The sequence below is a fragment of the Phasianus colchicus genome, chromosome 5 (assembly GCF_987193195.1).
Source record: "Phasianus colchicus chromosome 5, bPhaCol1.hap1.1, whole genome shotgun sequence".
In the NCBI taxonomy this organism is placed as follows: Eukaryota; Metazoa; Chordata; class Aves; order Galliformes; family Phasianidae; genus Phasianus; species Phasianus colchicus.
Window position 1 is genome coordinate 59,229,144 of NC_143440.1, and position 20,242 is coordinate 59,249,385.

General features: G+C 54.5%; 1 protein-coding gene across 6 annotated transcripts in view; it reads right to left on the reverse strand.

Moving 5' to 3' along the window:
* NIN (ninein) overlaps positions 1 to 20,099 on the reverse strand; it is a 54,092-nt gene extending 33,993 nt beyond the window's left edge. For 4 of the 6 annotated variants that reach the window (XM_031602286.2, XM_031602287.2, XM_031602285.2 and 1 more), the window contains exons 1-5: positions 20,016 to 20,099; positions 15,846 to 16,049; positions 12,056 to 12,137; positions 5,593 to 5,762; positions 687 to 726 (exon numbers count right to left, since the gene is read on the reverse strand). In XM_031602286.2, the coding sequence (XP_031458146.2) occupies positions 687 to 726; positions 5,593 to 5,762; positions 12,056 to 12,137; positions 15,846 to 16,028 (475 nt within the window). In that variant the 5' untranslated portion in view covers positions 16,029 to 16,049; positions 20,016 to 20,099. Of the gene's footprint in view, positions 1 to 686; positions 727 to 5,592; positions 5,763 to 12,055; positions 12,138 to 15,845; positions 16,050 to 17,547; positions 17,607 to 19,766; positions 19,990 to 20,015 lie in introns of those variants that run through there. The other 2 variants (XM_090141932.1, XM_090141933.1) reach the window with 2 other exon arrangements.
* Between the last annotated feature and the right edge of the window lie 143 nt (positions 20,100 to 20,242).

Genomic DNA, 20,242 nt, shown 5'->3' on the forward strand with positions numbered 1-20,242 from the left:
CTCTAAATGATCACAGGATTTACGGAGAAGACCTTGAATAGAGTCACTGGACACAAACCAGCCAAAGCCTGCCCAGCTGCAAGGCCAGCTCCTTATGCCTGCTGAGAAAGTGGTTTCTGGAGCAAAACTTTGGTGGATGGGGCGAGGGTCAGCCAGAGCTACCATGGGGGAGGTGTCAGAGCAATGAGGAATTGCATGGCTTAGCCATGAGCACATCCTCACGTGCCATTGGCTTTACTGGGAAGAGCACAGCAGCTCACTGCTATGGGGTCCACCCTGAGCATCCCAACCCAAAGGGATCATCCAGCTGTGCTAACAGGACAGGGAACCGAGGGCCGGCCCGTGGTGACATCTAGCGACCACCCTGCTCCACTACAGGGACAGGACGTGTCCCAGGGGCTGCTATGGGGACAAGGAGGAGCACGAGCAGCAGCAGCAAAGCGTGCAGAGATGCTGAGACATCAGGCAGCGCCCTCAAGGAGATGTGCTTTCATCACCATTCCCAGTTTGGGGCTCCCTCCCATTTCAAGCATGGAAAGACCCAGCTGTGTGCCCGGGGCAGTGCCAGCTCAGCCAGAATTGGGCCAGGAGCTCAGCACAGCACAGCTCTGAGACCAGCCTCATGCTCCTGTGATGGTTCTCCTTTCAGCTCTGAAGCAGAACCACATCCATCTGTGTGCCCTTACCTTCTGCCTCATACTCCTCGCTGTCCTGCGTCTTCCAGCGCTGGGGAGGAAACAAAAAGGGATCTTGAGCTGTTATGACTGCAAGACACAACACGTATGAAAGACTCCATGATCAGCATCAAACGAGCTGCAGGCTGCCAGGCTTTCATCTCCCTGCTCCCAGCAGGCAGCCCTCGGCTGTTTGATGCTGCTGCTCCTGGCACACGCTGTGCTGCTGGGGGACAAACCACAGCCATGGCAGGAGCTGCCAAAGCCCCATAGACGGCCCAGGAGAGGTATGGTGGCAGACAGCAGCAGGACCCAGCAGCTCCATGGGGAGGGAATGAGAGATTTGCTGGTTTTTGAACTCTCCACGCTGCTTTCTTAGCAATATTGATGGATGAGACAGCGGGGATGTGGCAGAGATTGTGCTGTGCATAGGAATCATCTGAATTTGCATCACTCATTCCTTGCAGCACCTGATTTCCTGCTGCAGTGACTCCTGCAGCCCACATGGATCCCACACACAGACAGCTGGCTTGGCAGAGCACAAGCAGAGCCCACTTAGAGCCTCGAGCATCCCCACCATGGACAGCCCTAAGGCACAGCCCCACTCTCAAGGTGGTTTCACGTCACCTCACACCAGCTGCAGAGCCCAAGCATCCCAGGCAACCTGCTCCCACAGCAAGTAATTAAGCTGCAACGATCTCACATGAGCACCATGGGGACATCTGCTCCCAAAGCTCACACAGTGTGGAAAATGGGGATTTCATTGCTTCGTGCATCCCATTTTGCAAGGAGGGATGCATCTGCCTGCAGAACATAGGGCCAGCAGCCTGAGTTTGGCCCAACCTGAGCATCCTGCCTCCTCTGCCTCCCTTGTACCAGCTGAGGGTCTTTGCTAGCAAGCAATGCTCAGTAATTTAATCTCCCAGTCCAGCAACAGCATCAGCAGATGTTACTTCTGCATTACAAGCGTGTCCTTGCGTGTGCATGGGACCAACAGACTTAAAGTCAAAGTCACCCAGGACATAAAGAGGCTCTAAATCATCCTACAGAAGTTCAACACGCCTCATTCAGATTACAGCTAAAAGCCATTAATCTACAGCGTTGCCGTGGAAACTGGATTAGGTCACTGTACTTTTTTAGCCTTGCTGTCGGATGAGGGAACGGCCGCTGCCAGCAGCCCCACACGGCCCTTTGCTGTGGGGCCAGGGCAGGAGGCTGGGGGATCCCAGAGAGGGGGAGATCAGCCTTTGTGCCCCTGTAAGGCTGCAGGCAGAGATGGGCTGGCACAGGCAGGGCTGGAGCTCAGCTGGGTATTCGGGACAAAGCCAGGAACGTAAATAACACCACACTGGAAAGCTGTGGATGTTGGCCTCAAGCAGAGCTCCCTGGCTACAGCCACGACTGAGGCATTGGGGTGGGCAGATCCCTCTTTTGCCCAACAGATGATGGACACAGTCAGTGGGAACGTGCTGGGGTTGGACTGGGGGGCTCTCAGAGGACTTCATGGAATCACAGAATTGCTCAAATTGGAAAAGACCTTAAAGATCATCAAACCCAACCTCATCCTAACCATCCTATCCTAACAACCCTCTGCTAAATCACGGCCCTGAGCATCACATCCAAACTGTTTTTAAACACATCCAGGGACGGTGAATCAACCACCTCCCTGGGCAGCCCACTGCAATGCTTAACAACCCTTTCTGTAAAGAGGTTCGTCCTGATATCCAACCTAAACCTCTCCTGGTGCAACATGAGGCCTTGGTCTTATCCCAACCTGAGTGATTCCATGCTTCAGGGAAGCCAGCTCATCTTCAGAGGGGGCACAGAGGGGCAGTGATGCCATTAAAGATCAGCGCATTCCCCATCACCCCTGGGAGCTGCTGCCACGTCTGGGGGCCCTTTGTTTGATGGGGTGGGGGGGGGGGGGGCTTAGGGTGGGCACAGCGGGAGGACAAAAGGGGCCGGCGTGCCCCGCTGTCCCACAGAGCATTGTTCCCAGCCCTGCAGCTGGATGTGGGTCACACACATCAGCGGCTGTGTGCAGGATTGGGATCCCAGGAATGCATTATCCCAGCGGCGCGTGCTCGGCTGCCCGAGGAGCAGATGGCCACAGCTTTCAATGCTCCCATCCTGCAGCTCGGGGCCCGGCGAGCATCTGCAGCCTGTGCCGTTTGCTCGCGGTGGCCTCTCCCCATAATAACTTAGCAACCTCTCCCACCCTGCCATCTGCTTCTGCGAGACAGACCTTTGTTCTCCCCCAGAATATATGGCTAATTAAAATGATCATCAGGAGCACACACTGAGAGCAAGGTGATCCCCCGTGCCTGTCCTGACAGCCCCTATTTCATCCTCCTGCGTCTGCCCGGGGATGAGCTCAGAGCCCAGCAGGCACAGCAAGGACTGCTAGAAGGCAGCACAACTCCACAACCCAACCCTACGGGTTAACCTCAGCTGCAAAGTGGAGCATCAATAAACGTGGCTTTGGGGAGAGCGAGCACAATGCTGAGCTGCTCTTTGCAGATCCTGATTTGTACAGGATAAGGCTCTGGTACAGACCCATGCTTTGGGGCAAGGCAGCTCTCATCTCCTCTCCCACAAAGCCACACCAGACAGCTCTCTCTCTGCAGAAGCAAACATACAGATGTCTGGGGAACAGATGGGGCAGGCACTGCTGCCACATCCCAGTCCCATCCCTTGGGTTTCTATGAGCTTCTGCCTCCTGCAATGAAGGAAGGACCTTTCCCAGAGCAGAGCCCAGCAGCTGGGCAGGAGGTGACAGATGCCTGGTGCTGAGGTTTGGAAATAAGCACAGCCTGGGGATGGGGCACATTTGACCACATACCTGGGGATACGATGCTGGGGACCCCGCAGCCACTGAACCTGCCTCACCTCAACCTTATACCATCACACCAAGCAATAAGAAAACTAAAACAAGGCCAACGTTCCCCAAGCATGCTTGGTGCTTGGCCAGCTCTATGCCACCATGGCCTGAAAGCCCAACAAAATCCGTCACTCACACCAAGACTTTAGGATCATAAAATCATTCAGGTTGGAAAAGACCTCTGAGATCCTCAACCCCAACCACCCCACCATGCCCACAGTCCTCACTGCCACATCTCCACCACTCTAGAACACTCCCAGGGATGGTGACCCCACCACTCCTGGGCAGCTGTGCCACTGCAGCACTGCTCTCCATAGAAGCAATCTCAGATGACAACTGGGGCTGGAGATGGGCAGCTTCAACCACTGCAAGCATTCATGCTGCATTTCCAGGGGCTTTCACGGTTGCATCTCCAACAGCACTGCATCCTAACGCTGCCAGAGCCACTCATTTCTCGCTACCCATCAGCACACAGCCTGGTGACAGTGCTGAATTCAGCCCTGATTGCTCCAGTGGTTCCCAGAAAGTCACCAGGGATGGATGTGGCAGAGCCGCCGCGGGCAGCTGATCCCCACAGACTGGCCCTCCTCAGCTCTGTCAACACGAAATGAGAGGCTGAGAGGGAAGGAAGCTGCTCAGACAGAGCCTGAGCCCTTCTAATTGGCACCGCTTGAGAGCAAGCGCCAATTAAGCCATGCTGCCCCAGTTCTCAGGCTGGCAAAACACCCCGAGCTGGAGACAAACTCACAGAGCAGTCAGCAGCGAGTCCATACACACAGCAGGGAAGAACTGCAAGGTGGGATGGGCCCCCAAATGTTGGGGACTACTCAAGCACCGACAGCAGCCAGCACTTCAGCCCCAGGCTGCAAACAACCAATTCCTGTGTATAACAGGAGAATCATCTTTTGGAGCTAAGAAAATAGCGCTGATAAAGATGAGAAGTAGGGATTTCACACATTTATCCTCTTTTTTTTTGGCTCAAGGTGCAAGGGAATTATCACTCCATCCATCCAAAGGGGCGCAACGAGAGGCAGCGCCAGGAGTCTGTGCTCCCTGTTGGCAGTTGTGTACCAATTTAGTTAATTGGCTGACCTTGTTAATGGGCTAGCCCTCTACACCTACTCAACAGCTGAAACAGAGGAGTAAAATTAGAGTGGCCTCTATCGAGGGCATCGCTTCCCTGGAGGGTGTGGGTGGATTCGCACTGATTTCCAGGTCAGGGCAGCACTGGGAGATGGAAGAGCATCCCCACAGCTTTGTGAAGATCTGCTTCACAGAATTAACAGTTAGGAAAAACTTCTCTGAAAGAGCAAGCAGGCACTGGCACAGCTACCCAGGGACTGGTGGGGTCACCGTCCCTGGAGGCATCCAAGAAACACAGAGATGGGCGCTGATCAGCAGACATGGTGGGGTGGGGATCTTGGAGGTCATTTCCAGCCTCAATGATTCTATGGAACGTCTCCCCATGCTTGTGCGTGGGGCAGCTGCAGAGCCCAGAAAGAGCAAAGTGACGCCAGGAAGGGGAGGGGAAAGCAGCTGCATTTCTCCCTCCTACTGGAAAACTCCTACCACGCACCGAGGGCTGAATTAACAATGGCTGGCAGACCAGCAGCAGGCTGGAATGGACCCAGCTCCAAGGAAATGCTGCTGGGGCAGCCTGCTGCCAAGCTGGGAGGGGAGATGTGGGTTAGATATGAAGGGGAATCCTTCACCCAGACAGCAGTGAGGACCTGGCACTGCCTGGAGCAGTGGCCGCCCCATCCCTGGAGGTGGCCAAGACCACAGATGGGTCCCGGGCAACCTGAGCTGGGGGACAGCGGGTTGGTTCGGGGTCCCTTCCCACCCAGCCATGCTTTGGTTCACACCCACAGCTGGCTTTCCACAGGTGAGCTGATGGATGAGGATGCTCCTTCTGCTTGCACAGCCCCACATCAGCTCAGCCACAGAGCGCGGCGCACAGCCTGCACTGAACTGCTGGCCAGGCACGTGGGTAGCACACATCACCGTGTCACCGTGCCCCACAGCCACCCTGCTCACCTCCTCACGGCCACCGGTTGTGATGTGCGGAGGCTGCACCTCCTCTCCCAGCGGCTCGAGGACGGTCACCTCAGCAAAGTCCTCCACCGACTGCTGGAACTCCGGCAGCGACCGGCGGCCGTAGCGCTTGTTGCCTTTGATGTATTTGGGCTGCGCTTCTGGGGAGCAATCTGCAAAGATGGGGAGCGAAGGGTAACGGGTTAGAATTGCTCCTACTGACAGCACAACCGCTCTCGCAGAGATCAGCGGGCTCTCTGCCTTTCTCACCCTTCTGTTCACAGAATCATTCAGGTTGGGAAAGATCCCCGTGCCCAATCCACCCCACCAACCCCCCAGTGCCACATCTCCAGGCTGTTCTGGAGCCCAGCACTCCCTGCCCAGTTAAGGTGCTGGAGAAACCCATCCACGCTGCCACCTCTGCCTCAGATCAGGATGTTAATTAGGCCTTTCCTCCTTGCTCTAATCTCCATTAGCAGCAATGGGCAAGTTTAACGAGGGATAACACAACCCACTTGGGCAGCACCAGAGACCCACAACGCCTGGACACATGGATGACCTCCGCTGCTTTCCTTTCAATCACTACTGGATTAAAAGTGTGAAAACAACCACAGGAGTGGAAAAAACTGAGCAAGTATGGAAGCAAACATGCCCCGAGGGGCCCAAAACAAGCAGCTGATGCAGGGCAGGTCCCGACCCGTGCATGCTGCCAGCTGCAGCATCCAAATAACCCTCTGGAGCTGCCATCTAATTACAGGGGGCTTCACGGCCCCACTCACATTCCCCATCTCAGCTTCCCCCAGCAACCTCCTGCCTTCAGGGAAGGAATTATCCCTCCAGCACTTGCTGTCAGGGATCAAAACAGGAAAAAAAAATAAACAAACAAGCACATTTTTGGGCTATTTTCAGTGCGAGTCATCGGACGGCAGGAGCAGGGGGCAAATTAACCAGGAGGACCAAATTAACCAGGGATTCAATTAGGGAAAAGGCTCTCCACCACACTTTGTTTGCTAACCTCGCCATCAAAACCCCCCCAGGACTTCTCCCAGCTTTGTTTCCTGCTACTTGCAGCACACCGAGGTCGGCGGCTGCTGCTGAAAATTTTATTTGCACAGAGCTCTGCTACAAAACAAATGCAAGGGTGTTGTGCTAACAAGGAGCAGGGAAGCTGGGATGCAGCCAGCGGGTCTCCAAACCCCCCCCCGCCTAAATGCCTCCTCGGATAATATTCTTTTAGATATGGGGAGAAGGCTTCAAGCTTGTTAGAGGAAAAAATATTCCGTGACTTAGCTATGCAATGAATTATAAAATACACAGGACTAGGAGGCCTTTGATTCCTCCCGCCTCGCACTCCATCCATCCATATTGCAGCTCTAGGGAACAAACCCGGCGCCCGTGTTTGAACAAGGCCATCCTAACGAGATTTGCTGCAGCTGGGACTCGCACATGAAAGTTGCGTGATGAAGTGCGCCGATAGAAAAATCACAACGAGGCAGGCTGATGAAGGGAGAGCCTGAGAACAAAAGCAAACCTTATCGCTCCTATTAAAGCCTGCCCGACGGTGAACAATCTCCATCCAGCAGCTCGCTCTGAAATGCTAATAGCCATGGCTGCCCGTGCACCCGTTTGTTCCCTCCATGCAAAAATAATAATAATAAAAGGTTTGGGGGGCTTTGTTTTATTTGTGATAAATAAATTTCCTGTGCTGAGGTGGAGGCGCAGCTCCGTGCGATCTGTCTGTGGGAAGGCGGAGGGGAAAAGGAGCAATTAGGTGATAATTAAGCTATCGCTATATTTTTCTTCTGCGTTTCCTAACGCTGAGACAAATCAGGTCTCCTGGCTGCGTTTAACCACAGCTGCAGTGAGGTACAAAACCCAGACATGCATGGAAAGCCAGGTGCCTTTATGGCGGGTCGCTTTGCAAGCCTTTCAACAGCAGAATGGAGATGAGAGGGTTTCTTTTTGTTGTTTCTTTGTTTTTTAAGCTGATTTACCTCTCCCCACTTTGCCTACCGTCCCTTTGATCTGAGCACTGTGCTCATTTTTCCTTCTCCGATGAGGAGTTCTAAAGCCTGGGAACGTCTCCAGGAGGGATGGGTGACCTCCACAGCCTGAGATGGGAGCAGAAAGTTGGCTTACACCCTGCAGCACTCCGACACCCGAGCCCACCAAACGTGGGCAGCCCATCCCTGAATCATAGAGCCACAGAATGGGTCGGGTTGGAAAAGAGTATTGAGACCACCAAGTCCAACCTCTATCCCACCCCCACCATACCCACTCATAGAGTCATTAATGTTGGAAAAGACCACTAAGATCACCACGGCCAACCACCAACCCATCACCTGAGCCCACCAAGCTGTGTCCCTCATTAACCCATCCCTGCTTGCAGCTCAAGCCACCACCAAATTCTGTTTGTAGCCCCACTGCTCTTCTCTTAATGCTGCTTTACAGAAGCAACCCATGCTTCCAAGCACAAAGAGCTGCGCTCAGCTCCCCGTTCCCAGCCAGAACTGGTGAGGAAGGATGGCTAAGGGCTTCCAGATCCACACCTGCTCCAAAGGTACGTAGGGAAACAGGAGGGGGATGCCAAAAACCAGTGCTTCAGATGCACGCAGGACAGACCTGTGCTATTAACCCCAAACCCACACCCACGAAGGGCTGCTCCTGTGCCCCATGGGGCAGATGGCCGAGGGATGCTCAGCACAGCCCTTAACAGCCACACATCAACAAGCCACTGGGAGAGGAGGGAAGGATACAAGGAGTAGGAAAAAAGGACAAATACTCCCTGCTTCCTATAGCCCTTAGCAAGCCATAGGCTGTGTGAAACACAGACATCAGAGCCTGTGTCTAATTAAACACTGGGGGTTTTCTTACCTGAAGTGCCCTGAAGGCTGTGAGAGCTCACAAGCCAGCACCTGAGCTCCCTGCCCTGTGACACAGTCACCCAAAACGCTGCTAAAGAAATCAGGCCAGCTGCACCTCTCAAGCAAAGCCCCCATTTCAGCACTGCAGACAGAAGCCATCCATTCTCCAGCTCCCCTCCCACCAACCTCCCCTCCCTGGGGTTACACGTCGCCACGGTTGGAGATTTCCACTTGATTCTCTGCCTTTCTGCATGAGATAAATCATTTCCCAACCCGCTCTGCCCCCAGAGCTGGGGACTCATCCTGCCCTCCTCGCACAGCGCTGGGAGCAGCACTCTCCTGGATGCAGCATCACAAAGCTGTGCACAAAAGAGTTGGGTTACATTTGAAGAGGAGGAGGAGGAAGGCAGTCGCCCTGAAATCTGGAAGTACAGAGGCAAAATTAATTTCTTTTGCCACTGAAGATTTGGAAGGCAGGAATCCTCCTGGCCACAGCAGACAGCAAATCGCATTACAGACTGGACTGGCTAAATCCTAATCCCTGAGGATACCAGGTATTGTCTGAACAACTCCTTGCCCCTGCTTCGTGCTTTGGGATCTGCAACCGAGGCAGAGAGCAGCAGGGACACGCAGCCCCAAAATCAAAGTGCCTGTACCCAAATCGCCTCCATCCCGATGCCTTTATGCCCCATGTGAGTCAGCTTGCAGACCTCTGCAAACCTACAAGCAACCCTTCCCTACCACGCATGATTCCTGCAAGTCATCCAGCCCAGCTCCCTGCTGGGAGGGCAATGCTGTTGTCCCCATGGGAAGAATGAGCAAGCGTCCCTCGTAACCAGGCTGACATCAAGATGCTCTCTAATTTGTCCTGTTGCTCCCATAATCCCATGCCCCACCCGGGTAATCCCTCCCTATCCAGGCTGATCTGACTTGTTTTTAAATAACAATTGATATTTTTTCTTTTTTTCTTTCTTTTTTCCCCTTTCAATCCCTTCTGTTATCCCTGGACAACCTGTGCACAGCAGGTGCTCAGCTGGTCCATGCACAGAGCATCAGTGGTCCTACAGCAGCAGCATCCCCCCCAGACCCCATCCCTGCACCCATCTCCCCACGGTTCATTCATGGTTGTCACTCACTGAAGACCCATCCAAGCATTCTGCTTTTCCCACACCCACTTCCCCCAAGCCATGTCACTTCCAAGCAGCTGGGTCCCCATCTCCAGCATCCCCAAGGGGGACAGAATCACAGAATGGCCTGGGTTGAAAAGGACCACAATACTCATCTAGTTTCAATCCCCTGCTATGTGCAGGGTTGTCAACCACCGGACCAGGCTGCCCACAGCCACATCCAGCCTGGAACAGCAGCTGGCAGGGAGCTCTGCCCTTGGTGCAGCAGAGCCTGCAGCCCCCAGGTCTCACCCTCTTTACAGTGTGCCCTTCAGAGAGGGAACTGAGCTTTGCCAAGGAAAAATAATACTAAATCAGATCAGCACTTCTCCCTCCTGTTCCTCCTCTCCAAAAATAGGGAAACCCCACTGATCTCTTCTGCAGGAGCTGCTTTAGCATCACACAGCCATCCTGGTTCCCAGTTCCCAGCCTGTGGGCAACCCCACGGCCCCCAACCAACCCCCCACGGCCCCCAACCAACCCCCCACGGCCCCCAACCAACCCCCCACGGCCCCCAACCAACCCCCCACGGCCCCCTCTCTGTGTGAAGCCACAACACCAATGCAGCCACTTCCCCACAGCATGGCAAGCAGCCTTAAAGCCCAGTCTTCCCCAATTACATTTTCATTTCAATCACATGCTGCAGAGCTCTAACTCAATCTTTCCCCAGCCCGGGGCTGGCTGCAGCACAGGCATTCTGCTCTCACTGACAGTTTGACACCGACAGCACAGAGCAGCTTGTTCTCCCAATCTCAGGTTTGATCTAAATTAAAAGAAGCAAAGGCTTCAGCGTTAACCAACCCGTCACATCGCATTAAAAACAAATGCCTGCAGGGCCCACCTGTGCTGTGCTCCCTACCTGCAGCACGAGCCCTTTGATTACCACCATGCTGACACATGTCCCCAAGGTGGGCTCCTCTCAGGGGCTGCCTTTGTCATTTCTGCATTAACAACCCCAAGTTTAGCCATTTCTGGAAGATTTTCTTTTAGTATGTCTACGTTTAAACAAAGCCAGAGCTCCTCACTGCCCAGTAGATGTGTGACACTGGTCAGCAGGGCTGCCTCCCAGCTCCTCTCCATCGAGCTGGGAGGGATCACAGCCAACCCAACCCCCCCCCAGGGCCCCAACAAATCTCCCTCCAGCCCCACTAAGGGATGCCTGGTGTGAGAGCTGTCAGCACCCATCACCCTCGAAGCATGGAGAGCTTCAAAAAATGAGAGGGGAAAAAAAAATAATAAAAAACCTATCTACTGCATCTCTCGAGTCCTGCATTATTATTATTAATTTTTTTTTTTTTTTTTTTTTTTTTTTTACAGCTTCTGTAGGAGAGGAGCTGTCATCTTGCTGACTGGCTGTGCTATGGATGTTAGATGTGCAGAGCTGACACGAGAGCAGACCTGGAGCCCCCTCTCCTCCAGCCCAAGCTGTTTTCTCCTCCAGGGCTTTCACACCCCACAGGCAGTGCTATCGATTTAGGATTGACATAGAGGGGTGCAGCAGCAAGCCTCAGCCCCCAGCTTGGGCTGGAGCTCAGCCCTGCTTCCAGCACATCAGAGCTGTCACCTCATCTCCTGCCAGGGGTCTAAAATACCCATATTTGAAAGGCACGTGGAAAACAAAGCAAGGAGAACAAAGGATGGTACTCAGTACCCTGCGCTTCCTCCAGCTAGACCCAACCTGGCTCAGAGGGCTTGGAGAAGAGAAGGCTGCAGGGAGACCTCATTGTGGCATTGTGGATATCATCATATCCAACCCAATATATTATATATTGAATATTTTCAGCCAGAGGGTGGTGAGGCACTGGAACAGGTTGCCCAAGGAGGCTGTGGATGCCCCATCCCTGCAGGCATTCAAGGCCAGGCTGGATGTGGCTCTGGGCAGCCTGGGCTGCTGGTTGGCGACCTGCACACAGCAGGGGGTTGGAACTGGATGAGCACTGTGGGCCTTTGCAACCCAGGTCATTCTAGGATTCTCTGATTCACCTTGGGTACAAACATCTTCATGACAGTTAGAAACACTTTTTTAAAAACAGAACCACAGAATCACCAAGGTTGGAAAAGACCTCCAAGATCATCCAGTCCAACCCTCCACCTACCACAGATTGAAAAGGCACCTGGCACTGGATTCCTATGGGAAGCAATTTACCCAAATCACAAGGAAGAAGATGGACTTCAAAACAAAACCAGCACTGTGCAGAAGTGCCACTTCTATTTCCAGCAGCACATCAGCAGGATGAGTTCTTGCCTTCCAACCTCCACAAGAGCCACAGTGGGGTCCAGCTGAAGACACGTCTCTGAGTTTGGGACTGGGGGCCTTGAAGTTTCCTTCCAAACCAACCCATTCAAATCCTATGATTTCAGCACTGAAACAGTTGTTGTGCTGAGTGCCTCTGTGAGAACCACCCAAGAGCTATTTTAGGTAATTGGAGCACTTACCTGGTTCCTGGAAGTGCTCTTCATTTGACAGTGTTCTGGACAAGATGAGGATAAGTGCTTCCTTGAACTGATCAAAGTGGACCTGTGAATAGAAAAAGGAGATCAGTGGGTGCAGATAATTGAGTATTGGGTCTGACAACCCATCAGCAACACAAACATTCAGTGTTAGCACAGGATGACCCAAAGCCACGACTTAAATGCATTTGTAGCCTCTTCCCATCAAGCAGACAGCTGAAATAATCATAGAATCCTTAAGGGTGGAAAAGACCACTACAGTCATCTAGTCTGTCCATAGCAACCAGAGGACCATGGAGAGCATCCCAAGTTGGAGTGGATCCACAAGGATCATTGCAGGGAAGTTGGATCAGATGGCCTTTAAAGGTCCCTCCCAACTCAACCCTATGGTTCAGTTGCAGAGGAGCTCAGTGTCCTTTGCAGCCACGCAGGGGAATCTGAGCAATCCCAGCCACGCGCCAGCACCAGGAGATGCTGTCAGGGTGAGATGGAAGGCTGGGGACAGCTGGGCTCAGCAGCAAGGCAGAGCTGGCTGCCATGGCTGTCTGTTGGGGCTGGAGAAATCCTTGGAGAATTTTTAGCCTTCTACGAGGGGCTTTATGTTTACAGAAACAGAGGATGCTATTGCTGGCAGATCAAGTGCTGTGGATGCGGTGCTGCCGGAGCTGCAGCCAGAGCAGGTTTTAATGCTGTTAGGGAATGGATGAGCAGCAAAGCTCAAGTGTGAATCACAGAATCATTGGAAAAAAACCTCTGAGATCCCCAGCCCACCCCACCATGCCCACATCCCTCAGTGCCACACCTCTGGACAGCTCTTGGACGTCTCCACAGACAGTGACCCCACCACGCAGCCCCATGTCCATCCCTGCTGCCTTCCTGAACGCCTGGAGTAATTCAGAACCTCATCAGGGATTGCCTTCTCTGAATACTAACTGCTGCCACTCATTTCACAACACTAGCATGTTTCACAAGGACAGTTTGCAGAGATAAGAGAATTCACCCGATAAAAAAAACTTGACTTTTAGACTGAAGGAGCATGAATAAAAGATGAGCATTGGAATAACATGTCCCCCTTCCCCTCAAGATCTGCTTGGGGACAGCAGGCAGAGCCACCCCTTGGTCAGGCACAGGGTCTGGCTGGGCCCTGGCAGCAGCGAGGAAAAATTAATAGGAGTCACTCGGTGTCACTTGTGCAAATGGGATGAGCTGTGGAGCTGAACCAGGAGCAGAGGGGAGAAGGAGGGGAGGGCAAGGAGGACAGGGCTGCAGCTGCACGTGGGCAGATGGCTCCAATTTGAGCGTGACCACAGCCAAAAGCTCGTGGAAGATTAGGCTTCAAGGCTGGGAATCCTTCAGTGCTCCTGGATTTCAAATGCAAATGGGCAGCACAGACACAAGAGGCACACTCACAGGTGGCCCTTAATCACAGAATATTAAGGTTGAAAAAGATCATCTAGTCCAACCACCCATCTACCACCAATACTGCCCACTAGCCAACATCCCTAAGCACTACATCTGTGTATTTCTTGAACATGGTGCTCCTGCAAAGCCAAGGAGCAAAGGAGGTGGCACACGGATGCACCAACAGAGAGCCTGAGTGCCTTTGGGGCAGCAGCACCCGGCTTTGGGATGGATGCACCATGAGAGCTGGGGGTATCTCCCTTCCTGTTTGACCTGCTGGAGAACATCAAGCAAATCCCAGCAGCCAGCAAGCCAGGAAAAGCAGCGTCTGCTTGTGCCATGCATCCGACCTTGAGTGCTGGAGAGATGTACAGAGAACATGCCTAGAAAATTGCAGCTGCTAGAATTAGTGCTGTGCTCAAGCACAAGCCAGGCAGGGAAACCCACGGGACAGCAAAGCCACAAGCTCCAAAATAGCTCACACTAAAGAAAGTGAGGCTTTGCCACTGCTCCCAGCACCACCCTCCTCCAATGACATGCAGCAAGCACCAGTGACATCAGCACTGGACAAAGCCCTCCCAAAGCAGCCTCAGCCACGAGCCAGCCCTGCCAAAGCCTGTATGAGCCAAAGGCAGAACGTCTGCAGCAGCAAAACGCCAGGAGGGCATTTAAAGTTTAATGCTCTTTTTGACACGCCTGGCTGAACGCGGGGTATTTTGGGACCTGGAGCTGCAGGACTGCCTGTCTCTGCTATGCTGGGTGACAATGGCAGCATGCGTGTGCCCTGCTGGGATAGGGCTGGGGTCAGCATCACATCTCCTTGTCTGCACCAGGACGTGGGAAGGGCCATGTTGGGCTGAGAAGGGACAGCCACCAAGGACAGCCGCAGGGAGGTGCCTAACGTTGCCCAACCCCACAGCTCCAGAAACATGGAGATGTGGCACTCATGGAGATGGAGATCACAGGGGCCTTTTCCGACTTGAGTGATTCTACAGCTCACATCCCTGCCGCCATGCTCTCCCTGCAGTGCTGCTTCACGTTAGCTGCTCACTGACACGATACGAGGGGCGAGCAGGCAGAGTGCCCAGGAATGCCAGGAATTGCTGCAAGCATTGCAGAATGGCATGAGAAGAGGAACTGGGGATGGCCAAGCAGTGCTGTAAGGATTTGCACAGCCCCACCGGACTGCAGCGATAATCCCCAGCAGCCTGCACAAAGCCAGCAGCAGCAGCAGCAGCACGTGCACCTCCTTGGTGCTGGGATGTGGGGATGCTCCCCCCGGCCCTCAGCATTCAGTCCCAGCACAAAAGGCAGCACGTGGCCACGCCAACTCCCCGCCGCTCCGCAGACAAAACGCTCCCCCCCAGAGCCTCCCCAAGAAATAAAGCCCAGGAACAAAGCAGCGTGCCCACGGGCAGGTGCAGATCTCCCCAGCAGAAAATAAAATAGGAACGGCCCAAGCTTGTGGGAAGCCGGCTTGTAGGAGGGATGGGGTGAGCTTGCCCCATACTTGGAGGGCTCTCAGCAGGGCTCGACACCCTGATGCTTCCATCTATGAGGACACAACTACAGCGTAAAGTCAATTTGCAAAGCACGGAGCAGCTGGGGGATCTGTGAGCCAGCAGGATGCTGCGGCCCCAAAGGAGGAAGGAGCCATTTCCTACCAACAGCTGCATGGGGACACCAGGAAATGCAGATGGGAGGTGGCTCAGGTGGCCAGCATGGAGTCTGCTGGCATTCTCAACATGGTGGCATGCACCCCCACCATAGCTGTTGTTCACAGCTCCCCCATGGCAGTGGGTTGGAACTGAATGGGCTTTAAGGCCTCTTCCAATCCAACCATTCTGCAGTTCTTTGACACCAAAAGCTCCAGCCCTGGCTTTAGGTTCCTATAACCCTCCAAAGACCCAAGGAAGTGTTTAAGGCTGGAGACAGCACAAGCAATGCTGAACATGAAGTGATGGCATTGAAGAATTTTTGGTGGGAAGAAATTCAGTGCAGTTGGCTCCATATGGGGACAAACATTACAGTCAGCAGTTTTCTCCTCTCCCATTATAGCTCACCTTCTAGAGGCTGTCTCATGCTCACCCAATCCTCACATGATGGAGCAGCAGTGCAAACACATGGCTGAAGCTGGGCTCCTCACAGCCCAGTGACCAAAGCAAGAAGCTTTGGGTGCCCCATCCCTGAAGGTGCCCAAAGCCATGGATGGGTCCATGGGCAGCGTGAGCTGCAGGGAGGCACCCAGCCCACGACAGGGATGGGGGTCATTGAGGTCCCTTCCAATCCAACCATTCCATAACTCCATGAAACACATCCTTATCATGTGCACAGCAAGGACCACGTCCACACAGTAATACAATCCCAGCCTTACCCTGCCTAGGAGGTTGCCCTGGAGCAGGGTCTGCTGCAGTGCTGGGGCCACCTCCTCCAGGTGCAGCACATGGCACAGGTCAGTGAGCTCCTCCTGCCCCAGCGACCCCGTGCCCGTGCTGTCAAAGCTGTCAAAGAGCTCCTTGAGACGGGCTTCATACTGGTCCTGCTCAGCTTCATCCATCCCATAGCCTGCCAGGCTCACCTGTGGGGAAAAACACAGAGGTGAGGATTCCCACGGCACAGCACAAAGAAAACCCCAAGGGCTGACATGGAGGCAGCTTTGCTCCATGGTGCATACCATTTGCATCCATGTTTGCTTGCATTAAGCCACCCCAGTAGCCTCCTGGGTGAAGCCAGGAGCAACACACTACAAAGGCTTGGTGGAAAAACATTGTGAGGATCTGGAGACTTTGCACCTCGCTGTGTGATTTGCAGGTATACATGGCCACTATTCTGGGGGCTACACCCCAAAAATCCACACGGCTGCCATCATCCAGTCATGAGCATCCCTCTGCACATGGATCTCATCGCACGTGGGAGCACAGCACACACTCCAAAGCAGCACTTCTCCTGTTATTGGCATGTGCTCAGGGGACACATCCATGCTGGGTCACTGCCCTGCCCATGTCACAACGCTGTGCTGCAGGGACCTGAGGTCAAATCCTGCCTGGAGCACTTGGCACTGAGCGCAGGATACTGTGAGGCGGCAGTGCTGGGATTTGGAATGTGGAGCATCCCAACCCCAGGGATTTATTTTGGGAGGGGGAGCGGGGAGTGAAATTTCCTGTTCAAACTGAGGACTTGGCTGGCATCCTTTGATTCTGGCTGCAGGGTTTCCCTCCTGGCTCAGGAGCTCAGCAGCAGAACCGATGCCACAACACAACCGCAGGGTCATGCCAGCAGCCCAGACACAGGCTATAGGGCTGTACCTGAGATGCAGCCCAATTCCACCCCCCAACACCATTCCTTCCCACACAGCAGCCTCCAGGGACCCCAGGAATCTGGGAATTAGGAAACCCCACAGGAGAGACACAGCAGCCCGGTCCCTGATGCATAGTAACAGCGCATCTGCATCCAACCTGGGGTGCAGAGGAGGAGCCAGCACCTGAAACCCCAAATGCCTGCCAGCAGAGGGAAGGCAGCAAACTGGTTCCTTGCTTCTCACCCAACAATCCTGTTTCCCACCTGCACCCAGGGCTCAGCACACATTAGGCACCAGCACCACAGCTGCATGGCAGCCCCAATGCTCACAGCACATCTGCAGTGCCTCCAGCCCCAGGATCTTCCCAGGCACTTCTGAGCCTCGAACTTTTGGGATCAGCTACCACCTGTCCCCCACAGACCATCCCTGACTCCACATCCACATCCCCAAAACCAGTTCCCCCAGCCAGGCAGCACACAGAGCTAAGTGCCACCTCCCAGTGCACACCCAAGTATTGGGGTCTCTGAGCCCCCCACTGCTAAACCGACCCCAGTGAGCCCAGGGATGCTGGGGGAGGAGGGATGGAAGCCCATAAATCCAGCAGGGAATGAACCCACAATGCCATGGAGCAGCACAGCAGGGAGGGACGGCCAGAGCACACCGGGCTGTGAACACAGACACTGAATCCCCATGCAGCCAAGGGGGGGATTTAAGGTTCCCCAGCCTACAAATGAACAAAGGAAGGAATAAAGGCACAGGACATCCCCCTCCTTCCTACCTGCAGGCAGCCAGCGCCACGGTCCCGCACGCATCCCGCACAACCTCCATCTTAGGCAGCTGCCGTGCAAGGTGACCCAAGATGCCTGAATTATTCAGCACTGCTTCGGGGAGAAGGATCCAACCCAACCCCACGCCTTCCTCCTACCGCCGGGCTGGGAGGCAGCAGCACAGCCATCCCACTGCTATGGGGATAATGGGGTCAGCTGAGCCCCAGCTGCTGGTCGGGGGCACAGAGGGGGAACGGGAGCACAAAGCCTGGCTGAGAGCACACAGCCTTTCGTCTCAGCTCCAGATGGGGCAGCAGCTGAGGTGCTGGGAGTGGTGGGATTGGGGACGGGGCAGCAGCTGGGCTGGGCCCCCCTCCTTCCCCCTCTGAGAGGGGCTCAGCTCCAATGGGGGTCACTTTGTTTGGGTTCGTTAAGTCCTTCAAAATGATCAACTCAGGTAGAGTGGGCAGCTTTAGGTGAGCTGCACTTTGTTGTTGTTATCATTGTTATTTCTACCACCCCTATGGCAAGCCTTTGGCAGCCAAACACTTGGGATGGTGAGATAAGGAATTCCCCCAGCATTTCTCTCCTCCCTTTTGCACCCACCCCCTTCAACACAGAGGCTGACAATGCCATTCCCAGCTCAGTTTAACCCCAGCAATACAGGCTAACGTGGTAATTCAGTACTTTGAGCCAATCCCAACCTCCAGGCTTTAGCCTTGGAGCCGCACATGGCCGATCCATCGATGGCACACCGCAGCTGGCACAGCACTTGCTTATCAAAGCAAAGAGTGCAAGGAAGGAGCCTCTCCCAGTGCTGTTCCAGTGCTGCTCTGCCTGCATCCCTCCCCTCAGGCTGCACAGAAATGAGGATGGCATTTCTGTGCACCCAAACCAAGTCACTGCTGTGACCCAACCAAGCCCTGGCATCCAGCAGCGCACGGTCACTCACTGGAGCTCCATCACATGGCCATGGCCAGAACATCAGCAGCTGCAGAATATGGCCAATGTCACCTTGTGCTGAGCAAGGCTGGGACCCAGGCATTGGCACAGCATTTTGTTCCAAGGTGCCACTGACACGGGACCCTGGAGCTCTTCTGGAAGGTCAGCTGTCTCATTGAGCTTATTATCTCCTTTCCCTAATGAATCATCTCACACAGCACAGCTGGGGCTGAGCTGACATCATTCCCTGCTCAAACCACAGACCCCTATTTTGCCTCTTTTGGGGCGATTTCTGAGCTTAATCCACTTCAGGCCCCACCATCTCCTTGGTTGAACAATACCCAAAAGCCCAATGGACAAAAAAATCAACGAGAAAGAGAAAAAGCCAACAACAACAGCACCCAACCATCAGTCCATGACCACAACGCACCCATCTCTCCAAGGGTCACCCCAAAGTCACCCCAAAGCCAACCCTACAGCTGGCATTTCCCCCTCCCCATTGAGCACTGCAATGATTTCCACAGCCCCTCAGTGCCACCTCTCACCCCCAAAACACAACCAACCCCTCCAGAACTGGCAGCAAGAGGGGATGATGCTGTTAACAAACCCGCAGATTAGCGAGGAAGCGATGACAAATAAAGAGCTATAAATTTATGTAAAGAGCTTCAAAGCAGCACAGAGGTTTGAATATTCACAGCACCTCAGGATTTGCATTGTAATGGGTCCTTTCAATAAGGAAAAACAATGCTCCCATCTGCTGGGGTTCTGCAAGCTGCCATGGGGCTGTGCCCCACAACTTGGGGGACCCCCGTTGGGATGAAACCCAGAGCGTGGGCACTGAGACCACAGAGCCAGTGGTCACGGAGTTGTGGAATAGTGAGAGTAGGATGGAAGCTGTAAGGATTGTGGGGTCCAAGTCCTGGCTGCACACAGGGCCACCCAAAATCCAAACCTTGTAAACTACAGAATGACAGAACACCCCGAGATGGAGTGGATCCTTAAAGACATCGGGGCCAACTCCTGGCTCCGCACAGGGCCACCCAAAATCCAAACTCTAGGGATCATAGAATCACAGAACACCCCCAATTGGAAGACACCCATGAGGGCCAACACCCGAGCGGTGCTCCCGAGCTGTGCAGAGCAGCGGGGACGGAGCCCCGAGGACACGACTGGGTGCTGAATCACGGTGCCACACACCGGCACCCCCACGGCGGACACACGGAAGATGCTCAAACACCAACGCGCCATCCCAAAGCAACACACACCAAAAAAAAAACCAGAGCCTTACCCCCAGCTCCTCGCTCCAGCTGACCCTAAGGGGCTCCGCTTTAGGGTCTCACCCCCAGCCCCGCGCTCACCCACCAGCTGCCGTCTGGGGACTTCGCCAATGACAAGGGAGCGATGTCACCATCCCAGCCCCCCGCCGGCAGCTCGCTACGTCCTTCAGCCCGCCCGGAACGACGCGAGGTGTCCCGGTAGGCGAACCGAAGGAGCTCGGCCCCCCACCCAACCTCCCCCCGATGCTCCCCGTGCTCACCCGGCGCCGTGCCGGTGTCTGCGGGCGCGGCGGAGCGCAGCGGAACGGAGCTGTACGGAACGGAGCGTGGCTACCGGAGGCGGCGCCCCGTTCAAATGCGGCCGCGTTTATTGGGCAGCGGCGCGGGGGCGGCCCCGGGGGGGCGGGCGGACGGACGGACGGACTGCCGTTCTTTGTGAGCCGGGGGAGGGTCGGTGCCGAGCGGCTGCGGCGGTCAGGAGCCCCAC